General features: G+C 42.4%; 1 protein-coding gene across 8 annotated transcripts in view; it reads left to right on the top strand.

The window, feature by feature from the left end:
- SCML4 (Scm polycomb group protein like 4) overlaps positions 1-27,179 on the top strand; it is a 124,467-nt gene that overhangs the window by 21,082 nt on the left and 76,206 nt on the right. For 2 of the 8 annotated variants that reach the window (XR_009263187.1, XM_058734869.1), the window contains exon 1: positions 14,214-14,516. The exons of 2 other annotated variants lie outside the window; for them this stretch is intronic. Coding sequence is in view for 2 of the 6 variants with exons in the window: in XM_058734869.1 (XP_058590852.1) it covers positions 14,480-14,516 (37 nt within the window). In the remaining 4 variants the exon portion in view is untranslated. Of the gene's footprint in view, positions 1-5,013; positions 9,445-14,197; positions 14,517-27,179 lie in introns of those variants that run through there. 4 more of the 8 variants (XM_058734871.1, XR_009263188.1, XM_058734875.1 and 1 more) reach the window with 4 other exon arrangements.

Raw genomic sequence — 27,179 nt, 5'->3', positions numbered from 1 at the left:
GGGTGGGTAGGGATAGTTTTTTGTTCCAAAAAATTCCTAATATAGTTCTCTGAGTTGGGAAAACATGCCTAGACTTTTTCTTTTCTTTTCTTTCTTCTTCATCTTTAAGACTCGCAAAAAGGTAGTGTGGGATTCTAGATTAGTTAATTAATTAATTCTCTACTCAATATATATTGATTCAACATCAGCTATATGTGTACCCCTGTGAACGTTCTGGTGGTTCCTGCCTGAGAGAAGCTCTCCATCTGACTGGACTATAGAGTAGAGAGCCAGGCAAGTCACACAGAATTCTGTGCATTGGAGGGTGAGCCATAGGTGTGCCTACAGAGTGCCATGGGAATGCAGGCAGGGAGGGGCCCTCTCTGCTGGGCGAAGTGGGGAGTCTCCTGAGGAAATGCCCTCTGAGCTGTGTGGAAGGGTGTGCCAAGGCAGAGATGCCCTGGGAAGGGATTCTAGGAGGCTGGCAGTGCTGTCTTGTAGATCAGTGAGAGCCTGTCCTGGGTCTGGATCAGAGAGAGGTGAGATGAGAAAGGCAGGCCAAAAGTATGAGCTTTGTCATGATCCTTTTCTAGAAACATAAACACTTATTCCTCCATATGAAGGGAAGAATGGACTTCCCCATCCAGAAGGTAGAGGAGGGGCCTGGGAAGAGAGGTTTCTGGGAGGCAGAGTTCAACTCAAGATTAGGAAGAATTTGTGATCAGTCCTACCCAGCAATGGGCAGGCATGTGCAAGCAGGAAGCAAGGCATGTGGGAGTGAGTAGGGAGAATTTATAAATGGGATGGAGCGGGAGAGATGAGCTTGATTCCCAGCCTATGCCCAGGCCATGCCCGCCTTACCCAAACTAGCTCAGAGGGCTGGTGCTGGCTCTCACACCTCAGGTCTCCTCCCAGAAAAGCCCTGTATGTTCAGCTCAGCTCTTGGCTGCCTCAAGAACTCCAGTTTTGCCACAGTTTGCCCTTGAAGGGATAAGGGGGGGACAAAAGGGACAATTGGATAATATCTTCTGCTAGCAGTTTAGAGAGCTAGCCAATTTTTAAAAAATTAAATGAATGTGTATGTGCATATGTGTGTGTATAGGCATTGTGTAAAGTATTGTGATTTGATTCCAAATATTATTCTAAGAATAGCAATCATTATTATAATAATTATAGCAATATAATTATTATTTGCTTTTATATATTTATATTTATTATATTATGCCAAATATTAAGTCTATTTGGAATGTTCAACAAAAGCAATTTGCCTCTGGTCCACATTGTCGCCTATCTCTTCTGGACTCCCCTTTGGGATCCTGATTCTGAAAGGTTGAAATTAACATTGAGAAGTGGAGCCTGGGACCCCATCTTGCCTTCCCATGGGGCCTGGCCTCAGGCAACTATGGACATTCTGCCAGGACTTAATTTTGTAGCAGGCTGTGGGGTTATTTATTTATTTTAAAACTATTTTTTCAAGTTATGCAAGTTGTACGCACACATATTCATGTTTAAAAATTTTTTTTTAATGTTTATTTATTTTTGAGAGAGAGAGAGTGTGTGAACAGGGGAGGAGCAGAGAGAGGGGGAGACACAGAATCCCAAGCAGGCTCCAGGCTCCGAGCTGTCAGCACAGAGCCCAATGTGGAGCTCGGACTCAGAGCTGTGAGATCATGACCTGAGCTGAAGTTGGATGCCCAACTGACTGAGCCACCAGTTGCCACACACACATATTCATGTTTTAAAATGAAAATTAGTAAATTAGTACAGAACTTAGGAAGCCACCGTCATAAGTGACCACAAGTGGCCTATAAGGTACTTCATGCTCTGGACCTCTATTCTCTGCCTTAGCTCATCTCCCTCCTCCCCTCAGTCATGCTGTGACCCATATCCTTACTGTCTTCTAACACACCCACCACAGGGCCCTTGTACTTGCTTTCTTCTCTGCCAGGAATGCCCTTCACCTGCATATCCCCACTGCTTACTCTCCAAGCTCCTAAAGGTCACTGTTCAAATATTATTTAAAGAGAGAGCTCTTCCCAGACCATCACTATAAAATAGCACTGTCACTGTCATTATGCTTTAGCTCCCTTAACCTAATTTAGTCTTACAACATTTATCATCACCTGGCTTATTGCATATTTATTTGTTGCCTGCCTCTCCCTACTAGAACGTAAGTTCTATGAGAGAATGCAAGTTCCATGACTTTTTGTTGTTTCTACTATATGCTTAGTGCCTGAAATAGTGGCACATAGTAAGTGCTCAGTAAATAGTTATAGACTAAATAAATGAATTAATGAAGACCACAGTAAAAAGTAAGAATCACTCTCTCTTATGTGCTCACTCCCTTCCCACATTTCTCAATTCTTAGCACTGTAACAGTGTGTCCTTCTAGAAATGTTCTTTGCATGTAAAAGAATACCTAGAGGTTTCTGCTTCTAGTTAGGAGATAGAAGGATTTGAAAAACTTTTGGTAATGGGAAGCAACAATACTTTTCAATGGGACTAGCAAAAAGTGATAGATGCAAAGAAGTCTTGATGAAATATATTCCAGAGAGAAATGAGCCCTTCCCAAGGATAGCAAAAAACTATTCTGCCAGGACTTAATTTTGTAGCAGGCTAGCTTCCTGGGGAATGGGCGGATGTAGGTAGATGTAGGAGTGGGGTTTTTTCCCCGTTGAAGATGCCCATCTGGAAGGACGAGTGTGAGTAAGGGAAGTAGGGAAGGGATTGCAGGAGTTGGGAATACTGTGTGCAGAGATAGCGCTGTCTGGGGACCAGTGCAAGTGTGACTTTGGTCTGGAATGGAGGAGTAGACCTGCGAAAGACAGAGAACTGACAAGGAGAAGCCAGCAGGGCTTTATATACAGCGTGTGCTGGTAGGAGGGATTGGAATCTGAAGGACCCTCGGGTTCAGTCAGAAGACATTAACCACACGAGGAAGTTGAAAAAGGAAGATTTCATGTAAAGAGTTGCTAACTACATAAAACATGCTTAACTACTGAAAGAGGTAAAGGAGAACTCTAAAGTAGTAACTGCAGAAAGCAGTACTAAAGCTGACAGAAACTAAGTGATGAAGGAACTTAGACTCAGAGGAAGGGGCCCCTGCAAGGCTGAGATTCAGACCTCTGTGGAAACGGTGTGTTGACACACATTGGAGATTGCCTGCTGCTGAAGCAAGGACCATCCTCCCTCTCTAGGAAACACTGCCAGGGCCCCTGCACGCTGATCCATTTGCCCCCAGGTAGAAAAACAAAACACGGCAGGAAGAAAACGTCCCTTCTTCCTCTTTCAGGTTTGCAATGTCTTTCCAATGCCCTCTGTTGACAGGGTCTAGCATCAAGCCAGCTGGCAAGGGAGAAGTGCAGTCTGTAGAATCACCCCAGGGTCACAGAATAGGGCAAAGAAAGATGGGTTTGTTGCTGAAGCCATACATTAAGTGACACAAATTACATACGTAAAAAATACACAAAAAGACCACAAATTCATCTCTTCCTTTCTGAATTTTGCTAAGATAGCACCAGTGGGGGAGGGGCTCACAGGCAGAGAAAAATCTTGCAGTTTAGACATTCTCCTGGGTTTTGGACTCTGGGGGCCCTGTAAGAGTTGAATTCAAAAGTAAACAGAGAATAGAGGACACTGGTTAGGAGTTGGGCAAATCAGAGGTAAACCCGATCTGAACAAAGTAGCAGCCCAACATCAAGTCAATTCAACTCTGAGCAAGTGTGTTCCATTTGCAACTATTTTTCTATACACAATTCCTGGAGTACAGTTTTTAAAAAGAGACACATGTAAAGAAACAGAGAAATGTTAGTCATGATCCAGAAAAATTCAGACAATAGGAACATGTCTACAGGTGGCCCAGGCATTGGAATTATCAGGTAAGTACTTCCAACTAATTATTACAAATATACTAAATAAGGAAAAGAGATGGATATTGCAGAAGAGCAAAGGAAACTCTAAAAATAAAAACAAGTGGAAGTTGAAATCCTAGAACTGAAAAATAAAATACAAGACATAAAAAAAAATCACTGAATGGGCTTCATAGCAGAATAGTGACTGAAGAACAATGGATAAATGAACTTGAACCAACTAGGAAAGAAAGCAATGATATATAGCCAAGAAGCCAAAAGCAGGGATGGAGTGGAACTCTAAAAAATGACTCAATTAATATAAAAGAAGGCAAGAAAAGAGAAATAAAAGACAAGTAGTACACAAATAGCCAAATGGTAGGCTCAAAGTTAACTCTTTCAATAATTATATGAAATACAAAATGGACCAACCACTTTAATTTAAAGACAGTAATTGACAGACTGCATAACAACAACCAAAAACTTAACTGTGCTGGCTACAAGAGACACGTTTTCAACGTAAAAATCGAAAATAGGTTACAAGTAAAAGATCAATGAAAGAGAAACCATGTAAACATTAACCGTGAGAAAGACGGAGTGACTATATTAATAACATACAAAGACTTAAAGACGGGCAATTCTATCAGAAATAAAGAGGGGCACTCATAATGATAAAAGAGTCAAATCATCAAGAAGGTATTAAAATAGTAAGTGAGGGGCCCCTGGGAGGCTCAGTCGGTTGAGTGTCCAACTCTTGATTTCGGCTCAGGTCATGATCTTACAGTTTGTGAGGTCGAGCCCCACACAGGGCTCTGCACTAACAGCATGGAGCATGCTTGGGATTCTCGCTCCCTCTCTCTCTGTCACTCCCCCTGCTTGCTCACGTGCATGCATGTTGTCTCTCTTTCTCTCTCTCTCTCTCTCAAAATAAACAAACAAAAAAACCTCTCTTAAAAAAAACTTAAATGTATTTGCACCATAATAACAAAGTTCAAAATACATGTAGCAAAAGCCATCAGAACTAAAGGGACCAGGGCCCTCAGGTGGCTCAATCAGTTAAGCATCTGACTCTTGATCTCAGCTCAGGTCCTGAGCTCAGGGTCATGAGTTCAAGCCCCATGTTTTGCTGGGTATGAAGCCTACTTAAAAAAAAAAAAAAAAAAAAAAAAAAAGAACTAAAGGGGCAAATAGACAAATTCACAATTTTATAGTTAGGCAGATTTACAATTAGATACAATTAGATTTACAATTTACAATTAGATTTACAATTTTAATATCACCCTTTCAGTAATTGCTAGAACAACTAAGACAAAAATTTATAAGAATATACAGAATTTAAACAGCACTATCAACCAGCTTAATCTAATATTTATAGAACACTATATTGTACAACTGCAGGATACTCATTCTTTTCAAATACACGTGGAACATTCACCAAGATAGACCAAAAGCTGGTATATGAAACAAGTCCCAATACATTTCACAGAAATGAGAACATACAGAATGTTTTAAAAGTCAATAACAGAAACATATCGGGAAAATTTCAAATATGTGAAAATTAAAAACAAGCTACCAAATAACCCTTTGAATTAAAGAAAAGATTATAAGGGAAATTAGAAAATATTTAAACTGATGGAAAATGAAAAGAAAAGGGGCGCCTGGGTGGCTCAGTCAGTTAAGCGTCCGACTTCTTCAGCTCAGGTCATGATCTCCTGGTTCGTGGGTTTGAGCCCTGCGTCGGGCTCTGTGCTGACAGCTCGGAGCCTGGAGCCTGCTTCAGATTCTGTGTCTCCCTCTCTCTCTGCCCCTCCCCTGCTCACACTCTGTCTCTCTCTGTCTCTCAAAAATAAATAAATGTAAAAAAAAAATTTTTTTTTTTTTTTACAAAGAAAAAACCTAACATACTCAAACTTGTTGGATATGGCTAATGGAAGGCTTGGAGAGGAATTTATGTTTTTTTTTAATTGTTTTTTTCATGTTTATTTAGTTTTGAGAGAGAGGGAGGGCATGAGCGGGGAGGGGCAGAGAGAGAGGGAGACAGAGGATATGAAGCAGGATATGTTTCTGTGCTGACAGCAGAGAGCCTGATGTGGGGCTTGAACTCACAAACCGTGAGATCATGACCTGAGCTGGAGTTAGAAGCTTAACCTACTGAGCCACCCAGATGCCCCAGGAATTATGGTTTTAAACAATCATATTAGAAAAAGAAAAAAGGTCTAAAATCAATTACTTAAACTTCCACCTTAAGAAGCTAGAAAAAGAAGAGCAAATTAAACCCACAGTAAGTAGAATGAAGGAAGCAGTCAAGTCAAAAGCAAAAATCAGTGGACCAAAAAACAGATAGTAGAGAAATATTAGCAAAACCAAAAGTTGATCCTTTGAAAGATTAATAAAATTGATACTGTCTAGCAAGATTGATTAAGAAAAAGAAAGAAAAATGCAAACTATCAGTAGAGGAATGGAGAGAGGACATCTCTACAGATATTAAAATATTAAAATGATAATAAGGAAGTTTTATGAACAATTTATGCTAATAGATTCAACAAATTCTTTGAAAAATACAACTGTATCAAATCTGTTGCAAGATGAAATAGAAAACCAAAATAGTTCTCTATGTTTTAAATAAATTGAATTTATAACTAAAAACCTTCCCACTAATAGAACTTCATACTTAGATGACTTTCTTGGTGAATTCTATCAAATATTTAATTCAGAAATAATACCAGTCTCACACAAGTTCTTTGAGAAAATAGAAGAGAACACTTCCATTTTGTTTTTTGAAGTCATCCATCATAATCCTGTCTCCAACCTTGACAAAGGTATATAAGAAAAGAACATTAGAAACCAATATTCCTCAAAACAGAATAAAAGATAGAAATTATTTGATCATCTCAATAGATGGAGACAAAGAATTTTACAAAATTCAATGTCCATTCATGACCACAAAATAAAACAAAACAACAACTGTTAGGAAACTAAAAATAGAAGAGATTTTCTCAACCTGATAAAGGGCATCTTGTATACGCCTAAAGATAAATACCATACTTACTGGAAAATTTTCCCCTGAGAACAGGACCAAGCCAGGATGTTCTCTTTCATCATTTATGTTCATCATTGTCCCAGAGGTTCAAGCCACTATAGCAATGCAAGAAACAGAAATTAAGAAAAATTGAAAGGTAAAAAGATTGGAAAGAAAAAAATGCAATTTTTAATTCACAGATCAGTTTGTGTATATAGAAAATCTGAAGATGTGTACAAAATGTCTCACTAGATCCGGTCATTTAGAAGTAGTTTAGTAGCAGGAGACAAAGTCAATGTATTTCTATATAAAAGCAGCAATTGGAAAATAAAGAAAAAATGCCATTCCAATAGCATCAAAAACCAAAATACACTTAGTATTAAATTTAACAAAATGTGTGCATGATATCTATACCAAAAACTACAAAACATTTCTGAAAGAAACCAAAGTCGTAAGTAGACAGAGAAATATACTATGCATATGGACTGTAAGACTCAAATTTCAATTCTCCCCAAATTGGCTGTCAGCGGGTTTTTGGCACTTACATGGAAACTCAAATGAAAATTATGAAGTAATCATGAAAAAGGGAAAGCAAGAGGACTCACATTACCTAATTTTACTATAAAGTTATAGTAACCATAAGAGTTGGTATTAACATAAAGATAGACACATATGTCAATGAAATAGAATAAATAGTCCAGAAGTAAACTAAAATTCACATGGTTGATTATGAAAAAGGCACGAAAGCAATTCAATGGAGAGAGAAAAGTCTTTTCAACAAATTGTGTTGGGGGACTGAATATCTATATGTGGGAAGAAGGAATCCTGACCTGTATCTCACACCAAACACAGTAATTAATTTGAAATAAATCATAGACTTTAAACTATAAGCAGGGGTGATAAAAAAAAATTTTGGAGAGGACACAAAAACCGAAAATCATAAAACAAAAATTTGCTGTATTGGACTTCATAAAAAACAAAAAAACAGAAACACCCTTCTGCTTGTTAGAAGACACTATTTAGAGAATGAATAGGCAAGCCACACAGTGTTTTGTAGTATATATATTTGACAAAGGAATTGTATCCAAAACACATTAAGAACTTCTACAGTTCAATACTAAAAAAAAGGCAAACATAATAAATATTAATAATATTCAGGGAAAGGACTTGAACAGGCACTTTAAACAGAAGATACATGAATGGCCAATATACACATAAAGAGGCGTTCAATGTCTTTACTCATCTAGGAAATGCAAATTAAATTCTACCAGGTTGGAATGGCGAAAATGAACGACCGCGCCAGCATCCCTGGGAAATTGCTCAGCATTTCCTTATAAAGTTAAACCGAAACCTAGCGTGTGACCCAACAATCCCACTTCCAGGGGTTTACTCCAGAAAATGAAAACATATGTCTGCAAAAGACTTGTACATGAATGTTCTTAGCAGATTGATTCAAAATTGCTGAAAATTGGAAACACTCCAAAAGGCTATCAACAGGTAAATGGATTAACAGACTGTGGTATAGTCATCTGGTGGGATACTACTTAGCTGTAAAAATAAACCTACAGTATATGTAAAAATAGGTTTATGAACTAATAAAGCCAGCTGCAAAAGAGCACAAATTATATGATTCCAGTTTGCGAAGTTCAAGAACAGAGAAAACTAATTTTTGGTGATAGCAATCAGAACAGTGGTTGCCTTTGAAGGAGGGGTGTTGACTGGAAGGAGGCGTAAAGGAACTTTCTAGGGTGATAAAAATAATCTCTATTGTGATTAGGGTGTGGGTTACATTAGCATATATACATTTATCAAAACTCATTTAGCTGTACCCGTAAGACCTGTGCATTTCACTGTGTATAAATTATACTTCAATTAAAACAAATGTTTTTAATTTGGAAAATATAAATTTAAATGGAAAGCTTCATTTGCACAAATTAGCCTGGGAATAAAAAAAATATATAGTAATATTACAAGAAGGGCTATCAGAGTTTCATCTTCCCAGAGGATGTAGGACAAAAAATGCCTTTCAATGATAGCAAAGACTTCTACAGAAAATCATATCTGACTTAACACACAACCAGAGCTGATAAGATAAAAAGGCAGTATTTCCCCTAATTGAAAGGTTGCTGTATACCTCTTGTACTGGATGAATAGTGTCCATCTGGAACCCCAGAATGTGTCTTTATTTGGAAATACAATCTTTGTAGATGTAACTAGTTAACATGAAGTCATAATGGATTAGGGTGGGCCCTAAGTCCAATGACTACTGTCATTATAAGGAGGTCATGTGGAGATACAAAGACACCAAAGAGGGATAAAGGCCAGGTGACGATGGAGGAGGAGTTTGGGGTGATGTTGGACTACTAGCCAAGAATGGCAAGGATTTCTGTCAACCACCAGAACCACCAGAATAGAAAGATGCATGAAACAGATTCTCAGATTCTCCTTCATGGCCCCAAGAAGGAATCAACCTTGCTTGAAACTTTGATCTCAGACTTCTAGACTCTTCGCTTGTGAGAGAATAAATTTTTGTTGTTTTAATCCACCACATTTGTGGTGATTTGTTACAGTAGCACTAGGAGGCTAATACACTACTCAGTAAGTTATCAAAGCATAAAGTGTTAAGTATTCAACAATCTGATATACTCAAGTAGATTTTATTTTTTTTTCAACGTTTTTTATTTATTTTTGGGACAGAGAGAGACAGAGCATGAACGGGGGAGGGGCAGAGAGAGAGGGAGACACAGAATCGGAAACAGGCTCCAGGCTCCGAGCCATCGGCCCAGAGCCTGACGCGGGGCTCGAACTCACGGACCGCGAGATCGTGACCTGGCTGAAGTCGGACGCTTAACCGACTGCGCCACCTAGGCGCCCCTCAAGTAGATTTTAATCAGTAAACCAAAGTACGCTCTGAAAAATGTGTGCCTTTTTTTTTTTTTTTTTTTTGGTATATATTCAGATAATAAACAACTGAGATAAGTGTACATGCCCTTTGGCTACTTGTAGAGTTGTTTTCTTTTTTTTTTTTTAATTTTTAAAAAATATTTATCTGAGAGAGAGAGAGAGAGCGCACACAGCAGGGGAGGGGCAGAGAGAGAGAGAGGGAGACAGAATCGGAAACAGGCTCCAGGCTCTGAGCTGTCAGCACAGGGCCCAATGTGGGGCTCGAACTCATGAACCGTGAGATCATGACCTGAGCCAAAGTCAGACACTTAACAGACTGAGCCACCCAGGGGCCCCTGTTTTGTTGTTTTCTAATGGAACAATAAATCCTGAAGACATTTCCCTATGAGCACACAGAGAGAAGCCTGAATGTGCCCCTTTGGCCTGCTCTGGGACCAGGGAATTAGTCTTTCTGAAGACTGCACCGTATTGTAGGATGTGGATTTACCATGATTTACTTTGCCATCCAGCTCAATTAGATGAAGGCTTATTAAATGCCTCATCCTGAGCGCTTCAACTTAAATCTGTTCAATTCAATCCAATCCCACGCAAACCAACTCAATAAGCATCTACTGAGCACCCTCTTTGTGCAACCACTCTGCTATGATCACATTTTGGTTCGATCTTGATTGACTACCTCTACTCTTCAGGTCCCATAGCAAAGATATTTCTTGAAAATCTACTATGAAATATAGCACAACAAGAGACTGATAAGAAGACCATAGTAAAAAGGGATTGATGTTTGAGATGGATAAAATATTCCTCTTTTCCTACGCCGACCTTCTTATTTTAATAGGCTCTAATGTCCTTACTTCATTGGGCTTCTTAGGATTTGGAATTTGTCCCAGATAGAGAGGTGCAATGCAACCTATAAATAAGTGCCAGAAGAGCCAAAAGCAGAAAGAACGGGACTCTGTCTGATTCCCAAGGAGAAAAACACAATCCTAGGAGCAGCCAGGAGCAATCCAAGTGTTTTCTCTTGCAGTTATTCGGCTTGGGTTGTGCTTGTTTGCCCAGTAGACTTCCCACTTACTTGTTCTGTTTCATGTGCATGCAGGCGCTTCCTGGTCTGCAGAATAAGTAAATAGTCACTGGCTGTAACATAGTATCTCATTCAGTTCTTGAGTTCTGAGTTATCATCCCTTTGATAAACAATTTAAATTCTTGGCTCAGGGTGAGAATGCAGTACCCAGGAGATGGGGATCTCCGGCACCGTGGATGAGGCTGCATTAGGTATCCTGCTTCTGCCTTGCAATGCCACCCGGGATAATCTGTCTCTCCTCCAGGCTAAACGTCCTTAGTTACTTCTGCTCCACAAAGGGAAGTCTCCATATGCCCCAATCTCTCCCCTTTTGGATGCAATATTTCTTCTAATTCTCATCCCAGAAACAGGTGTAAAACTCCGGGTGTTCTGCAGACAACAGGGGTATTGTTTCCCTTGATCTGGACACTATGCAATTTATATTGCTATGAGGTTTTTGATAAAATGGGCCACCCCATAGCCTAAATAAGACTTGTTATTAACTAAAATTCCTAGATCTTTTCCCCACAGGAAACTTTTCCTGTCAGGTCTCTCCTGGTATATCTGTGAGCAAGATAGTAGCTATTTTATCCTTTTAAGCTTTCATTTGCTTGAGTTGGTCCATCTGAGTAAGACATTTTGAACCTTAATTCTGTAACCTGTGGCATCAGTGTCCCTCCTAGACGTGTGTCGTCTGCTTATTTGATAGGCCTGTCTTCTAAATCTTCATCCATGTCCCCAGGGAGAATATAACTGGAGGCTGTGGTGTACCATTAGAGACAACCAGCAGGTTGGTGTTATCATTAATCATGCAACTTGGGGCCTGGGTGGTATATCTTTAGTTATGATTGTACCCAAAAGCATTATCCTGTTAACTAACTGATCCATGAGATATTCTTGGGAAATTTTGTCAAATACCTGTGGCAACCAACACAGGCCATGGTTATAGCATTCCTCTGATTTCCAACCTAATTTCTACCCCCTTTCACAAGTACATCTAGCTAGGTGAAGCCTTAAACTCCAAGGGGATTTGCTCTTAGAAAGCCAATGTTCCAATATTAGTGACTACCACTTTCTTTTATAAGAGCTTACTAATTTCCACATCCAGAAACCAACCTGTTTTGAAATATGGGATGCACTATGCCCCTCCGCTCTTTCAGTGCTGCTCTCCCATCTATGATTCTTGAAAATTTCCAACCACAGCTCTGAGACCCTCTTTGTAAACTCCTGCAGCACCCAAGGGGATGTTTTGTCTGAGCCGGAAGAGATTTGAGCTCACTGGAGTGATCAGCAGTTTATCAATATCCCTGCCTCCCCTCTCTGTGCTGCGTTCCACTGCTTCCAGTTTGAGATCCTTTGCTTTTCTGTCCTAAACCGATAGAAACAAATAGTTTCTGGCATGTCACTGCCACTTGAGTACTCCCCAGTCTATTTTGAGCAGTAGGCTAATTCTGTCCTTGTTCTGCCTAGTCTGAAAAATAAAAATTAACCCAACAAACGACACATCCCTGTATTCTTTAGTGCTTTTTGTGACTGTCAGCTCCTTCTGTGTTTTGACTTCTGCTGAGACTTTTCTTCCTGCCTTCTTTCTGCCAGTATGAAAGGCTTGTCCTAGATTAGGCATGCTGCCGGCTGCAAGCGTTTTTCTGTTTGCATCGTGTCCTGATGCCCCTTTGTATCTCCAGGGCCTGACACAAATGCGTTGCACCTTGTAAGCATTCAATAAATATTCATATAGATGCGGATTTTTCAAAAGGTAAACTTTGAACGCTAATTAAGAATTGATTTAACTGTTGTTATATGGCCTCAGGAGACCTTTGAGAAGGGGAGAGGATTTGGAAAGTTATCCAGGAAGCCCCTGTTTGCTGACTGCTAAGCCACTGGAGAGGAGTAAGACAAAAGAGTGGTTCTCTTTTTCCTTTTTTGACCTTTCCTTTAGCAACCAAGAAGTGGAAGACCACAATTGCATTGTTATAATGCACTCTTCCCTCCCTTTCCTTTTATGAGTCAATCAAATCATGTTTGCTGAGGATTCACTGTGTGCAAGGCCACAAGAGGTCCCAGAAGCTTTCGCCCAGCCCAGATATGGTGGTAATAACCTCACTGACTTGTCTCGGGCTGTGTGCAAGTCTTCTAGTCTGCAGGAGTCAGCTTTTAAAAGGCAGTATCTCTGGGCCAGAAGAAAAGCCTTGGGAGAGGACACTCCTTGGGGCTCAGCATCCTGTTAATAACCAGGTGCCTGCGGAGACAGGCTGGACTGCACATTAGCTGTGTGACCTCTGACAAGACACGGAGCTTTTCTGAGTCATCACCAGTGTAGATTTGACAGACTCTTTGTCTGTATAATGGGGGTACCTAGCAACACTCGCCTTAAAAACTTGCAGTGAGAATTCAACAAAGTAACAGATGCATGCATATCTGCTTTATTAGTTCATTTATTCATTCATCTGCTATCGGTTGCTTTGTTGGTCCTTCAGCAGGGCCCTGTGCACAACCGTGTCTACCAGAGACTGCGCTGGAGGGAGCCAAGAGGATGCAAGTGTGAGGGAAACAGCTGACGAGGGGCTGTGTCCCAAGGCTGGGGTGCTCTGCGGGGAGAAGGGCTTGGTCAGGGAAGACCTGAGAGATAAACTTGGCTGTTTTGCCACGGGCTGGCAGGCCCGGCCCGCAGCGATCTGTCTTTGTGGTCACTGCCTACCACTTTGTCTGGACGGTGTGCTGTGACCGCTTCACCTGCTTGAGTGACCTGCGAGTGTCACTGGGCTCAGAGCCATCCTGGGAGACTGAGACTGAGAAGCTGTGTGCTAACAGCACAGGCGTGGAGGATTCAGCCGTACCACATGCCAGTGGGACCCCCCCTGGAAGGGGTCACAGGTGTGTGCACAGGCCTGTGTCTGTGTGTGGGGGGGCAGTTTGTAAATGAGGAAAGGCTGGAAGTCAAGGACACCTGGCGACCTGTATGCTCTGCTTTCCTTCCCTCCTCCTGAGAGTGTCTGGGAACGGGATCTTCCTGGGCTCATCTCCATGTCCCCTGTGGTCTCTGCACAGAGCCTGGCACACAGTAGGTGCCCAGAAAATATTTGTCAGATGATGCAAGGGATGAGACAGGTGGGAAGAGTCCATTTCTGGACAGCGTTTCCCTTCTGAGGACCCAAGAAGTTGCTTTTTGACCCTGGTCTTGTAGTTCCAGGAAGCCCATGGGGCCACCAGTCTGTATAAGTGTAGCCTTTGGGGGACGCTGGTCAGAGAAGCAGTGACCTGCTTACCATGCCCGGGATGGGATGATGCTGTGACCACACTTAACAGGACAATTGAGAAGCCTTTGTGATCCTGGGTGGTCAGAAGCAAATTAGGAGACTGCTAACAAAAGGGAGATTTTGTTTTCCTCCCTTTAAGTTAGAGAAAAACCATCTGGGGAAAGTTCCCTTGTTCCAGCCCTCCCTTCTCTTCACAGACGTGCTGATAGTTCGCACTCCTAATATTTGAAGACCCTGGGGTTTTTCTCTGTGAAATAAGCGGGGAGAGTGAATCAGCCTGTGACGACTACATGTGCAGGTGGTGTGGTGATCCACCCCACCTCTCCGCCTCATGGCTTTCTAGAGAGCTGTAGAACCTCCCAATGCCACAGTGTCAGCAGCGGCCTCACACCAGGAAGCAGGTATAATCTAGATGGGAGACAGCGCTCTACGATGCCCTGTGGGAAGAGGTGAGGAGTGTGGTGTTCTCCAGACACATTTGGGTGTCCTTTTTCAGCGCGCTAGATAAAAACGAACGCTTTCGTTGTGTGCTGTCTTTGGGGACCCCGCAAACAGGTTGCTCGGGAAATAGAGTTCTTATTGGCAACCTCTTCTTTGCAGAGGGAACCGAAGAAAAGAATTACTTGTCTGGCAACAGCAGTAATTTATGTCGCACAGGGCTTTGCAGATTATGAGGGGTTCTCATGGTTGTTTTCTCATCGGATCTTCATGGGAGCCTGGCTGTGTGACCAGGACACTGATTCCCGAGAGTCACGCTGCCACTCTGCTTCCTTCCTTCTGTGATTCGAAGCTGACTCTCCTGATCCCTACTTACTGGCCCCGGATCACCTGCTTGCCTCTCTGACCCCTCAACCACAGAAACGTGCTCCTGTCCATCGAGGAAGCAAAGCTCTCATTTACCAAACACTGAGGAATAAAATCAGTTTCAGGTTATCTGCGTTTGCTGTCTTTCATCTCTAAAAGGCATCTCTCTCTCTTTGACTTGCACAAGAGGTGGGGGTGTCGGTTCCTGGGTTGTTTCCATATTTGTTTTCTGCTGAGGACTTATCTTACATACATGGGTCCAAAGTGTGCAACTTTCTTAGACAGTGAGTTCTTTGAAGGCAAAGTCAAGTTGCTACATTCATTACATAGCGCTAACAATGTGTCTTAGACACTTAATGTTTTGTGGAGAGCATCATAAGGAAGATATTATTGTTACCCATTGCTACCCTTCAGTGTGAACAACTTTGTGCCGGGAAATTTGCGGGAAAATGTCTGCCACGGAAAGGTTACTGCCTCAAGAAGCCTTGGGGAATTCACAAATCCCCAAGACTGGTGAATGGATTCCCACCACAAGGCATTGACTTGGAGAGTTGTGATTTGTGCTATTTGAATCTTATTGTTTTATTGTTAAAGCTTTAAGAATGTTTCTTAGCAAACTATTTGAAAGGAACCTAGGCCTACAGTTGGTTTATATTACAGAAAATCATTTTGAAAAGAGAGTTTGCCTTGTAGATAAAGACCGAACTAGAAACAACCAGAACACCAAACCACGAGTGCTTTCTCAAAACTCAATGTGAAGTGCAAAGAGAGAACAAAACAGGAAGTAGTGGTTTGCGAAAAAAGAAAGAAATACTTGTAGCTGCCCTAAAAAGTGCCTTTCCTTACACTGTTGGGTGTGAGTTCTGCCACTGACAGGAAGCCGCTGGCTCCAGCTCCTAGCAGAGACAAGTGTCTTCCAGCCAGTGCTGTCCTATTGCTGCCCACAGCTACTCTTTAACAAGCCTTGACAAACATGCGGGTTGGTCTAGGGGCGCCTGGGTGACTCAGTCGGTTGAGCCTCCGACTCTCGATTTGGGCTCAGGTCATGATCTCACGGTTTGTGAGATCGAGCCCCACATCAGGTTGTGCGCTCCCTGCACAGAGCCCTCTCCCTCTCTCCCTCTCTCTGTCTGCCCCTTGCCACCCACTGAAAACAAATAAATAAACCTTTAAAAAGCTGGGGTCGGTCTGTACGTCGTAGGTACTGATTAAACACATGTGCTCTTCTCTCCCTCCAGTCATCGCAGGCTCAGCAGGTGGCTGGGTTGTCTTAGCCACCTAGCCGTTCGTGTAGTATTGGTGCCATTTCTTTATGTCCTGGAGGACATGGCGATGTGGCTTGGAGGGTCAGGTTTCCCTCCTGTCCCCCTAACCAGCCCCATTGCCGGCTCCTTACCTGCTCTCCGGGGCTGACCCTGGCAGGCAGTGGTAGGGATTTGTGCAAGGAGCCCTGGGGTGGAATCTGAGTTCTGCTCACGGATAGGCGATCTCACGCGAGCTCCTTGGGCTTCAGAGCCTCATCCGTAAACCAAGGGCAATAATGCTTATGTCACAGAGTTTTGGGGGAAGATTATAGAGGTGAAATAGATGAAGGCCCATCTTGGCAGCATGTGGCACACTATGTCTTGCTGGCATGGCCTCGTTAGAAAGCGGTTATCACCCACGGGCCGAGCCTGGTGGAGCCAAGCACCTTGGGCTGGATCCTGCTGCCTCAGTGCTGGGGAGTGAGAGAAGTCAGAGAAGAGGGCTTGGGTTGCCACTCATTCATTCATTCATTCGATAAACATTTGTCAAATCCCTAAGATGTGCCAGACACGGAAATAGCCAGAATACATTGATCAAGACATAGCATTTCCTTCAAGTAGCTCAAGTATATTGGGAGAGATGGACAAAGTCACAAATAAGTGGAATGTCATGTTGGGGGTGCTGTGGTCGAAATTGTTCAGTCACAGCCACAGAGGGGGAGACAGAATAGAAACTTTCTGTCCAGGCAGAGGGGTAGGGGAGGACCCTTTGGGAAGCCACCTCCTTGAGAGGCACACTAGTCTTTGAAGGTGATTCCTTTTCATCTAGCCAGGGGAACGTCTTCTCATTCCAGGCAGAAGCTGATGCTTTTTGAAGAGAGGCTAGAGATAGAGCTCTCTTGAAAAGCTGAGCAAAGGTCAGCCAACACCCCTTCCCCGACGCCAGCCTTAGAGAAAAACCGTGACTGGAGGCCCCAAAGTAGAGGTGGCCGAGGAGAACCTTTGTGATTGACTTACCATGAGTTCTCTTCTACCTTTCATTCAGATTGGAAGCAGGCCACTTTTATTATTCCGCTCAAGCCCCTGAAAGCCTTCTGGAATGAGCCAGGCGATGGGGATAAACTGCAGGGGCTGCACACAGGGGAGCCCTTCGGCTTGCATGTCCCCTAAGGTCAGTAGCAAAGGGGGAGGGTGCACAGATCCCTCAGGGAGTGCCCGCTGCAAAGACCTGGTGAGGGGGGTGGAGAGGAGCTGGCAGGCCCCAAGCTCTGGCTTTCCCTTCATCATCCTGTGGCCCCCAAGAACCTCAGCCCCACAGGACCTCTTCTGGGCTCTTCGTCCTCATCCTGAGAATATGCGTTGCTTCAGAGCTGTGCTCCTGCCCGATATTGTACATGTACATGTATCTCTTCTCCCCTAGTAAGTGGTGGACCTCTCAAAGCGGGAGGGGACCTCTCAAAGTGGGGGTGCCATGGCTCCATCATGGCACCTTGGAGACTTCACACATCTCCACATAGGCCGCTCAGGCAAGGCGTGACCACACACGACCTAAGTCCTGGCAGAATCCTCGTGAATCCAGGCAGAATCCCTCTTGGAGCATGGAGCCGCTTCCTGGTCCCTAACTGCCCACGAGGCTGTTGTAGGACAGTTTCTCATTGCCTCCTGGGTGCCGATGAGCTGTGGGGCTTTTGCTTGGCTCTCCTTCAGAGTACAGCTACAGACTCTGAGCCCGCTCCTCGGCTACACCTTTCATACTGCAGTCATCTGGCCCCTTTTGTTTCTGTGTCATCCTGTGAGACAAGGGACACGGGGGGAGCTGGCACTCCTCTTGCTTTTCTGTCTATGTAAGTAAGAAAGTGAACTGGACAAGGGCTTGTTGCCTCTTTACTGATTGACTCTGCCAGTTTTACTCAACAGGGAGTTTAGAGATCTAAACCTGTGCAGACAAGGGGCAGAGGCCCAGAGGTTGAGTGACCTGTCCCCATCGCTCAGCTGATTAGGAGCTGAGCTAGGACTGGAGGTCGACCTTGTAAGTCCACAGTCGTTTCCACTAGCACCTAATTCTATGCCGTATGTACTATGAACTCCCACTGAAGTGGTTGTTGATCTGATCGATCACGTCTTTGCAGTTATTTGGTGTCCTGGTGTGCAGTGCAAATAAATGCTCACAACCCTGGCACGTGATGAGTGTAGCACCCACGTGTCACATGTTGCTTGTGCTGTATAGCCCTTCCAGGGTTCAGAGCACCTGGCCCATCTAACCTCCTACATGCTGGTGCGGCTGGCCCTGGCTGGTCAGTGCCCACAGATGGCAGAGCCACTCTCTGGAAGAGGTCGTAGATTTTCATTCGTTTGTTTTTATATAAAAAAATTTTTAAAAAATCTTTATTTATTTTTGAGAGAGAGAGACAGAGTGTGAGCAGGGGAGGAGCAGAGAGAGAGGGAGACACAGAGTCGGAAGCAGGCTCCAGGCTCTGAGCTGTCAGCACAGAGCCTGACGCAGGGCTTGAACTCACGAACTGTGAGTTCATGACCTGAGCTGAAGTTGGACGCTCAACCGACTGAGCCACCCAGGCGCCCCTGTTTTTATAATTTTGAATACACACAAAATACAGCAGGTGGAAAACAGTGTGCAGAGAAAAGTCCCTTTCCCTCTCCAGTCCCTAGATCCCAGCCCTCCCACACCTCCCACCTCCAAGAGACAACTGCTACCACCTTTAAGCATTTCCAGAGATATTTCAAGCATGTAGAAGTGTATATGCATGCATACGTGTGTATATATTTGTGTGTCTTCCTCACCCACCGTGTAATAACATGCCATACATGCTACTGTGTAAATGTAAACATTTATCCTGAAGGTCATTTGCTCTCATTTTACGTAGCCATGATTCTGCTGACCACAGCAATGGCAGAGAACATCCTATCGCTCCCCTCCCCCCCAGTTTCTTCTCACAACCCATGGGTTTGTATGTAGGCATGGCCCCACGTGTGGCCATAGGTAGACAGACTCCGTCCTTTGGGATAGCGGAAAAGATAGGGAATTCCCAAAGGAGGCTTTCTTACAAAGCGCCCATTCTGCCTGGTCATTAATTGACCTGACTTACAGAGCAGGCAGATGCCATCCTTTTCCATGTACGTCTGTTGGGGTCTAACTAGGAAATCTCTTTCGTACTTAAGACACTGGGTATTTAATCCAGGGAAATGGTCACACGGTGATGAAGAGCCAAAACAGGAGACTGGAAAATCAGCCCCAGTCCTGGTGGTTGCAACCATCCCTAGGCTGGAGGGGGAGAGGGAGGAAGTGGTGTTGCAGAAGGCAGACCAGGTAACCGAGCCAGAGCTAAAGCCACTGGGGAGAAGTTTCTGGCAGAGACTTAGTGAAGCAAAGCCAGATTCCTTGGCTTCATCCATGCCAACCGGCAGCCTTTGAACTCAGACCGGCACCTCGCATTGGGCAAATCCAGCCAGCAGCCAGCTGAGGATGACGGGCCAAGGGCCAACTCCTGGAATCTCCAGAGCGCTGTCTTCTCTGGGGATGTCACCTGAAGTGGAGGAAGGCCTGTCTGTGTGGGGGACTTGATTAGAGAAAAGAGATGGGCACCTGCAACAAGGAGGTGGCATCTAGTCCGTCCCAGGCATGGCACCTGCTTTCCCTTGCTCTCTGAGGCTCACCTGAGGAGCTGCTCCAGGCCCGTGGGCCCCAATTGTGGTGCTGGTGTTAAAAGCAGCTTCTCTCTTCTTCTTGTGCTGGCTGAGGGGACTGGCAGGTCCCAGAAAAGAGGTAGATTTAGGCTACAGCTGAGCAGCAATCCTGCCAATGAATTATTCATTGCTCTGGTCTGCCTGTCTCTCATGTTCAAATGTTCTAAAGTTTCTCCAAATCTTACAGATTGGAATGGCGTTCTTCCCACTTCACTGTGCATATTCTCTACTCTTGCTTTAGGTACCTTTCCTCCCTCCCCTTATATATATGAACCTTGGCTCTCTATCACCCTGGCGGCTGCACCCTTACTGGGTGCAGTAAAGGTTCCAGTGTGTGGGAGGGAGGGGCTTTTCTAAGTTCAGCCAAGGGTGGAGTAGATTTGACAGACTTTTCAAGTCTGCCCTCACAGCAGATGGCTGCTTGCAGGAAGCAGGAACCACCCCGCCCCTGCACCTGACCCAACAGCAGAGTTGGGAGCCCTACCTGTGGAGGAGACATCGCTGTCCTGAAGTCTCCTTCTATGTGCTAGGCACCTCTAGGAGCCTCTTTTCAGGGGGTTGAGGGAACAAGTCTGCACATGACAACTACCCTCAAGACTTTTAACAGATTCATCACCTTTGAACATTCTGTTGAACCTGCTTTCTACCTGGTTGTTATGTGGGACAACTGGAACTAACTGGTCCTTTTTGTTCCTGGATCAGTTCCTATTTTTCCAGGACAAGTTGTCTTATTTACAGTTTCTTTATATCTTTCCTATTAAGACTGGTAGAGACAACGGCATATTGGTACATAATTAATGGAATAAAGTACCTAGAGATACACTCTCCCATATTTAAAAAAATCAACAAAAATTAATTATATTTTATTCTATTCACTCTTCTATTGATTGCAGCCAAAGTTTGGTACACTTTAGCTTAGGTTTCTAAGTATCGGAAAGAACTCCTAGCTTTTCACGAACGATTATTTCAATTTATTATATTACCATTGCTGTTGTAGTTGCTGTTATTGATTCATACATGTTTACAACTTTCTTCTTTGCCCTCTAGCAACACCCCTGATATTCTTAAAATCATCCTTGTGCCGGTGGTAACAATAAGATGTTTCAAGCTGTTCCTAACCTTTCTCTGTCCCCACGATATGGCACACGCTATCTTTAAGGAGTCTTGGTTTTATTTAAAGTGGAGACTAGTATCAGGAAGCAAAATGTGAGTGCCAGGGGTGAGTACCCATGAATGTTGGCTCTGGCTTTTGTTGGCCCAATTTTTGCGTCGGAATTGGGGAAAACGTGTATTAAGTTCTCTTTCTCCGTTTCACAGATTGTTTTACTGTCCTTCTTCTTATGGTATGAAGGTTTCATTGACCATCAACGTGTTCCATTATGTTGATATATTTCTATTCAAAATTTACAGAGATGAAAGCACACCTGTGACCTCAGCTGTGGGCTGTTAGCTTAGGTGAGATGGTAGACTCCATGGTGAATGGTGCTGCCTCCAGTGCCAGGTGCACTCTGTGGGTGCAGGATTGCACCGGCTGCTGTGAAGAGCAGAGTGACGTATAAAACATGGCCCCTGGCCTCGAGGAATGCACAGAAGTCATTTATGTGCATGAAACAATGAGAAAACGACATGAGCCATCATTCCATTGGTGCCTACTGCAACCGGAGGTGCAGGCAATGGGGGGGGGGGTGAAGGCGTTGAGAGAAGGGAGGGTCAGTGAGTGGAGAGGGAAAGTCTGAAGCAGGAGAGTATGGGCCACCTTGGAGAATGGGTGCATTTTAGAGAGATGCCAAGGCACATCCTTATCACTGGAAACCACCTCACATACAGGACCTAGGCAGCCTGGGAAGCCATGGATCTGAGGGTGTGTACGAGGCTGCTGGTCCAAGAATGACACTAGAGGTACCAGCTTATTGGTAAATTCAATATGGTGCCTCAGAATGAAAGAAAACAAGATTGTAGTTGTTCTTTTGAAATGACAGAGAGAGCATCACACCAAGGATAGGAACGCATGCCATATGGTTAACAGAAAGAAATAATTTAGAGTCCGCTAGGAGTTTAGACATCTTTCTTTTCTTTTTTTCATTTTTCTGCTTCTTTCTTTTTTTAATTTTAATTTTAATTGTTTTTAATTTACATCCAAATTAGTTAGCATATAGTGCAACAATGATTTCAGGAGTAGATTCCTTAGTGCCCCTTACCCATTTAGCCCATCCCCCCTCCCACAACCCCTCCAGTAACCCTCAGTTTGTTCTCCATATTTATGAGTCTCTTCTGTTTTGTCCCCCTCCCTGGTTTTATATTATTTTTGTTTCCCTTCCCTTATGTTCATCTGTTTTGTCTCTTAAAGTCCTCATATGAGTGAAGTTATATGATTTTTGTCTTTCTCTGACTAATTTCACTTAGCATAAGACCCTCCAGTTCCACCCACATAGTTGCAAATGGCAAGATTTCATTCTTTTTGATTGCCACATAATACTTCGTTGTATATATATACACCACATCTTCTGTATCCATTCATCCATCAGTGGACATTTGGGCTCTTTCCATACTTTGGCTATTGTTGATAGTGTTGCTATAAACACAGGGGTGCATGTGTCCCTTCAAAACAGCACACCTGTATCCCTTGGATAAATGCCTAGTAGTGCAATTGCTGGGTCATAGGGTATTTCTATTTTTAGTTTTTTGAGGAACCTTCATACTGTTTTCCAGAGTGGCTGCACCAGCTTGCATTCCCACCAACAATGCAAAAGAGATCCTCTTTCTCCACATCCTTGCCAACATCTGTTGTTGCTTGAGTTGTTAATGTTAGCCATTCTGACAGGTGTAAGGTGGTATCTCATTGTGGTTTTGCTTTGTATTTCCCTGATGATGAATGATGCTGAGCATTTTTTCATGTGTCGGTTGGCCATCTGGATGTCTTCTTTGGAGAAGTGTCTATTCATGTCTTTTGCCCGTTTCTTCACTGGATTATCTGTTTTTTGGGTGTTGAGTTTGATAAGTTCTTTATAGATTTTGGATACTAACCCTTTATCTGATATGTCATTTGCAAATATCTTCTCCCATTCTGTCAGTTGCCTTTTAGTTTTGCTGATTGTTTCCTTCACTGTGCAGAAGCTTTTTATTTTGATGAGGTCCCATTAGTTCATTTTTGCTTTTGTTTCCCTTGCCTCTGGAGACATGTTGAGTAAGAAGTTGCTGTGGCCAAGATTGAAGAGGTTTTGCCTGCTTTCTCCTCGAGGATTTTGATGGCTTCCTGCCATACATTTAGGTCTTTCATCCATTTTGCGTTTATTTTTGTATATGGTGTAAGAAAGCGGTCCAGGTTCATTCTTCTGCATGTTGCTGTCCAGTTTTCCCAGCACCACTTGTTGAAGAGACTGTCTTTATTCCATTGGATATTCTTTCCTGCTCTGTCAAAGATTAGTTGGCCATATGTTTGTGGGTCCATTTCTGGGTTCTCTATTCTGTTCCATTGATCTGAGTGTCTGTTGTTTGTGCCAGTACCATACTGTCTTGATGATCACAACTCTGTAGTATAGCTTGAAGTCTGGGATTGTGATGCCTCCTGCTTTGGTTTTCTTTTTCAAGATCGCTTTGGCTATTCGGTATCTTTTCTGGTTCCATACAAATTTTAGGATTATTTGTTCTAGCTCTGTGAAGAATGCTGGTGTTATTTTGATAGGCATTGCATTGAATATGTAGATTGCTTTGGGTAGTATTGACATTTTAACAATATTTGTTCTTCCTATCCAGGAGCATGGAATCTTTTTCCATTTTTTTGTGTCTTCTTCAATTTCTTTCATAAGCTCTCTATAGTTTTCAGCATATAGATTTTTCACCTCTTTGGTTAGATTTATTCCTAGGTATTCTATGGTTTTTGGTGCAACTGTAAGTGGGATTGATTCCTTGATTTCTCTTTCTGTTGCTTCAGTGTTGGTGTATAGGAATGCAACTGATTTCTGTGCATTGATTATCCTGAAACTTTGCTGAATTCATGAATCAGTTCTAGCAGTTTTTTGGTGGAATCGTTTGGGTTTTCCATATAGAGTATCATGTTATTTGTGAAGAGTGAAAGTTTGACCTCCTCCTGGCCGATTTGGATGCTTTTTATTTCTTTGTGTTGTCTGACTGCAGAGGCTAAGACTTCCAATACTATGTTGAATAACAGTGGTGAGAATGGACATCCCTGCCTTGTTCCTGACCTTAGGGGGGAAGCTCTCAGTTTTTCCCCATTGAGGATGATATTAACGTTGGGTTGTTCATATATAGCTTTTATGATCTCAAGGTATGCTCCTTCTATCCCTACTTTCTTGAGGGTTTTTATCAAGAAAGGATGCTGTATTTTGTCAAATGCTTTCTCTGCATCTATTGAAAGGATCATATGGTTCTTGTCCTTTCTTTTATTGATGTGGTGAATCACGTTGTTTTGCAGATATTGATCCAGCCCTGCATCCTAGGTATAAATCCCAGTTGGTCATGGTGAATAATTTTTTTAATGTATTGTTGGAGCCAGTTGGCTAATATCATGTTGAGGATTTTTGCATCCATGTTCATCAGGGAAATTGGTCTATAGTTCTCCTTTTTAGTGGGGTCTAGTCAGGTTTTGGAATCAAGGTAATGCTGACTTCATAGAAAGAGTTTGGAAGTTTTCCTTCCATTTGTATTTTTTGGAACACCTTCAAGAGAATAGGTGTTAACTCTTCCTTAAATGTTTGGCAGAATTCCCCTGGAAAGCCATCTGGACCTGGACTCTTGTTTTTTGGCAGATTTTTGCTTACTAATTCGATTTCCTTACTGGTTATGGGTCTGTTCAAATTTTCTATTTCTTCCTGTTTCATTTTTGGTAGGGTATATGTTTCTAGGAATTTGTCCATTTCTTCCAGATTGCCCATTTTATTGGTATATAATTGCTTGTAATATTCTCTTATTATTGTTTTTCTTTCTGCTCTGTTGGTTGTGATCTCTCCTCTTTCATTCTTGATTTTATTTATTTGAGTCCTTTCCTTTTTCTTTTTGATCAAACTGGCTAGGGGTTTATCAATTTTGTTAATTCTTTCAAAGGACCAGCTTCTGGTTTCATTGATCTGTTCTACTGGTTTTTTTTGGTTTCGATAGCATTAATTTCTGCTCTAATCTTTATTATTCCCTGTATTCTGCTGTTTTTGGGTTTTATTTGCTGTTCTTTTTCCAGCTCCTTAAGGCGTAATGTTAGGTTGTGTATCTGAGATCTTTCTTCCTTCTTTAGGAAGGCCTGGATTGCTATATACTTGCCTTTGCTGCATCCCAGAGGTTTTGGGTTGTGGTGTTATCATTTTCATTGACTTCCATATACTTTTAATTTACTCTTTAACTGCTTGGTTAGCCCATTCATTCTTTAGTAAGGTGTTCTTCAGTCTCCAAGTATTTGTTACCTTTCCAAATTTTTTCTTGTGGTTGATTTCGAGTTTCATAGCATTGTGGTCTGAAAACATGCACGTATGGTCTCGATCTTTTTGTACTTACTTAGGGCTGATTTGTGTCCCAGTATATGGTCTATTCTGGAGGATGTTCCATGTGCACTGGAGAAAAATGTATATTCTGCTGCTTTAGGATGAAATGTTCTGAATATATCTGTTAAGTCCATCTGGTCCAGTGTATCATTCAGAGCCATTGTTTCCTTGTTGATTTTTTGATTAGATGATCTGTCCATTGCTTTGAGTGGAGTGTTGAAGTCCCCTACTATTATGGTATTACTATTGATGAGTTTCTTTATGTTTGTGATCAATTGATTTATCTATTTGGGTGCTCTCACATTTGGCACATAAATGTTTACAATTGTTAGGTCGGTCTTCTTGGTGGATAGACCCCTTGATTATGATATAACACCCTTCTCCATCTCTTGATACAGTCTTTATTTTAAAGTCTAGATTGTCTGATGTAAGTATGGCTACTCCGGCTTTCTTTTGTTGTCCATTAGCATGATAGATGGTTCTCCATCCCTTTATTTTGAATCTGAAGGTATCTTTAGGTCTAAAGTGGGTCTCTTGTAAACAGCATATAGATGGATCTTGTTTTCTTATCCATTCTGTTATCCTATGTCTTTTGATTGGAACATTGAGTCCGTTGACATTTAGAGTGAGTACTGAAAGATACAAATTTATTGCCATTATGATGCTTGTAGAGTTGGAGTTTCTGGTGGTGTTCTGTGGTCCTTTGCAATCTTTGATGCTTTTGGTATTTATTTATTTATATATATATTTTTTCATATTTTCTCCCCTCAGAGAGTCCCCCTTAAAATTTCTTGCAGGGCTGGTTAGTGGTCATAAACTCCTTTAATTTTTCTTTGTCTGGGAAACTTTATCTCTCCTTCTATTTTGAATGACAGCCTTGCTGGATAAAGAATTCTTAGCTGCATATTTTTCGGATTCAGCACACTGAATATATCCTGCCACTCCTTTCTGGCCTGCCAGATTTCTGTGGATAGGTCTGCTGCAAATCTGATCTGTCTTCCCTTGTAGGTTAGGGACTTTTTTTCCCTTGCGCTTTCATGATTCTCTCCTTGCCTGAGTATTTTGTGAATTTGACTACGATATGCCTTGTTGATGGTCAGTTTTTGTTGAATCTAATGCGGGTCCTCTGTGCTTCCTGGATTTTGATGTCTGTGTCTTTCCCCACGTTAGGAAAGTTTTCCGCTATGATTTGCTCATATAACCCCTCTACCCCTATTTGTCTCTCTTCCTCTTCTGGGATCCCTATGATTCTGATGTTTCTTTTTAATGAGTCATTGATTTCTCTAATTCTTAAATCGTGCTCTTTTGCCTTAACCTCCCTCTTTTTTTCTGCTTCATTATTCTCTATAAGTTTGTCCTGTATATCGCTGATTCTCTGTTCTGCCTCATCCATCCTTGTTGCCACTGAATCCATCCATGATTGCATCTCAGTTATAGCATTTTTAATTTCATTCTGGCTGTTTTTTACTTCTTTTGTCTCCGCAGAAGGGGATTCTAATCTATTTTCGACTCCAGCTAGTATTCTTATTATTGTAATTCTAAATTCTGGTTCAGACATCTTGCTTGTATCTGTGTTGGTTAAATCCCTGGCTGTCGTTTCTTCGTGCTCTTTTTTTTAGGGTGAATTCCTTCGTTTTGTCATTTTGAAGGGAGAAAAGGAATTAATGAGGTAGAAAATTAAAATTAAAAAAAATGAAAACTAAAAAATTAAAAACACACACACTCACAAAAATCGAATAAATGATGCTAGATCCTAGGTGTGTTTTGGTCTGGGTGTTGAAAATCATTTGACAGATTAGAGAAAAAAAAGGGGGGAGCAAGAAAAAAAAGGAAACCGTTTGAGAATTTGAAAAAATGAACACACTGAAGTAGA

This window comes from Neofelis nebulosa, chromosome 6 (assembly GCF_028018385.1).
Source record: "Neofelis nebulosa isolate mNeoNeb1 chromosome 6, mNeoNeb1.pri, whole genome shotgun sequence".
NCBI classification, from domain to species: domain Eukaryota; kingdom Metazoa; phylum Chordata; class Mammalia; order Carnivora; family Felidae; genus Neofelis; species Neofelis nebulosa.
Note: the sequence above shows the minus strand (reverse complement) of the source record. Positions and strands in the feature narration are given on the sequence as shown.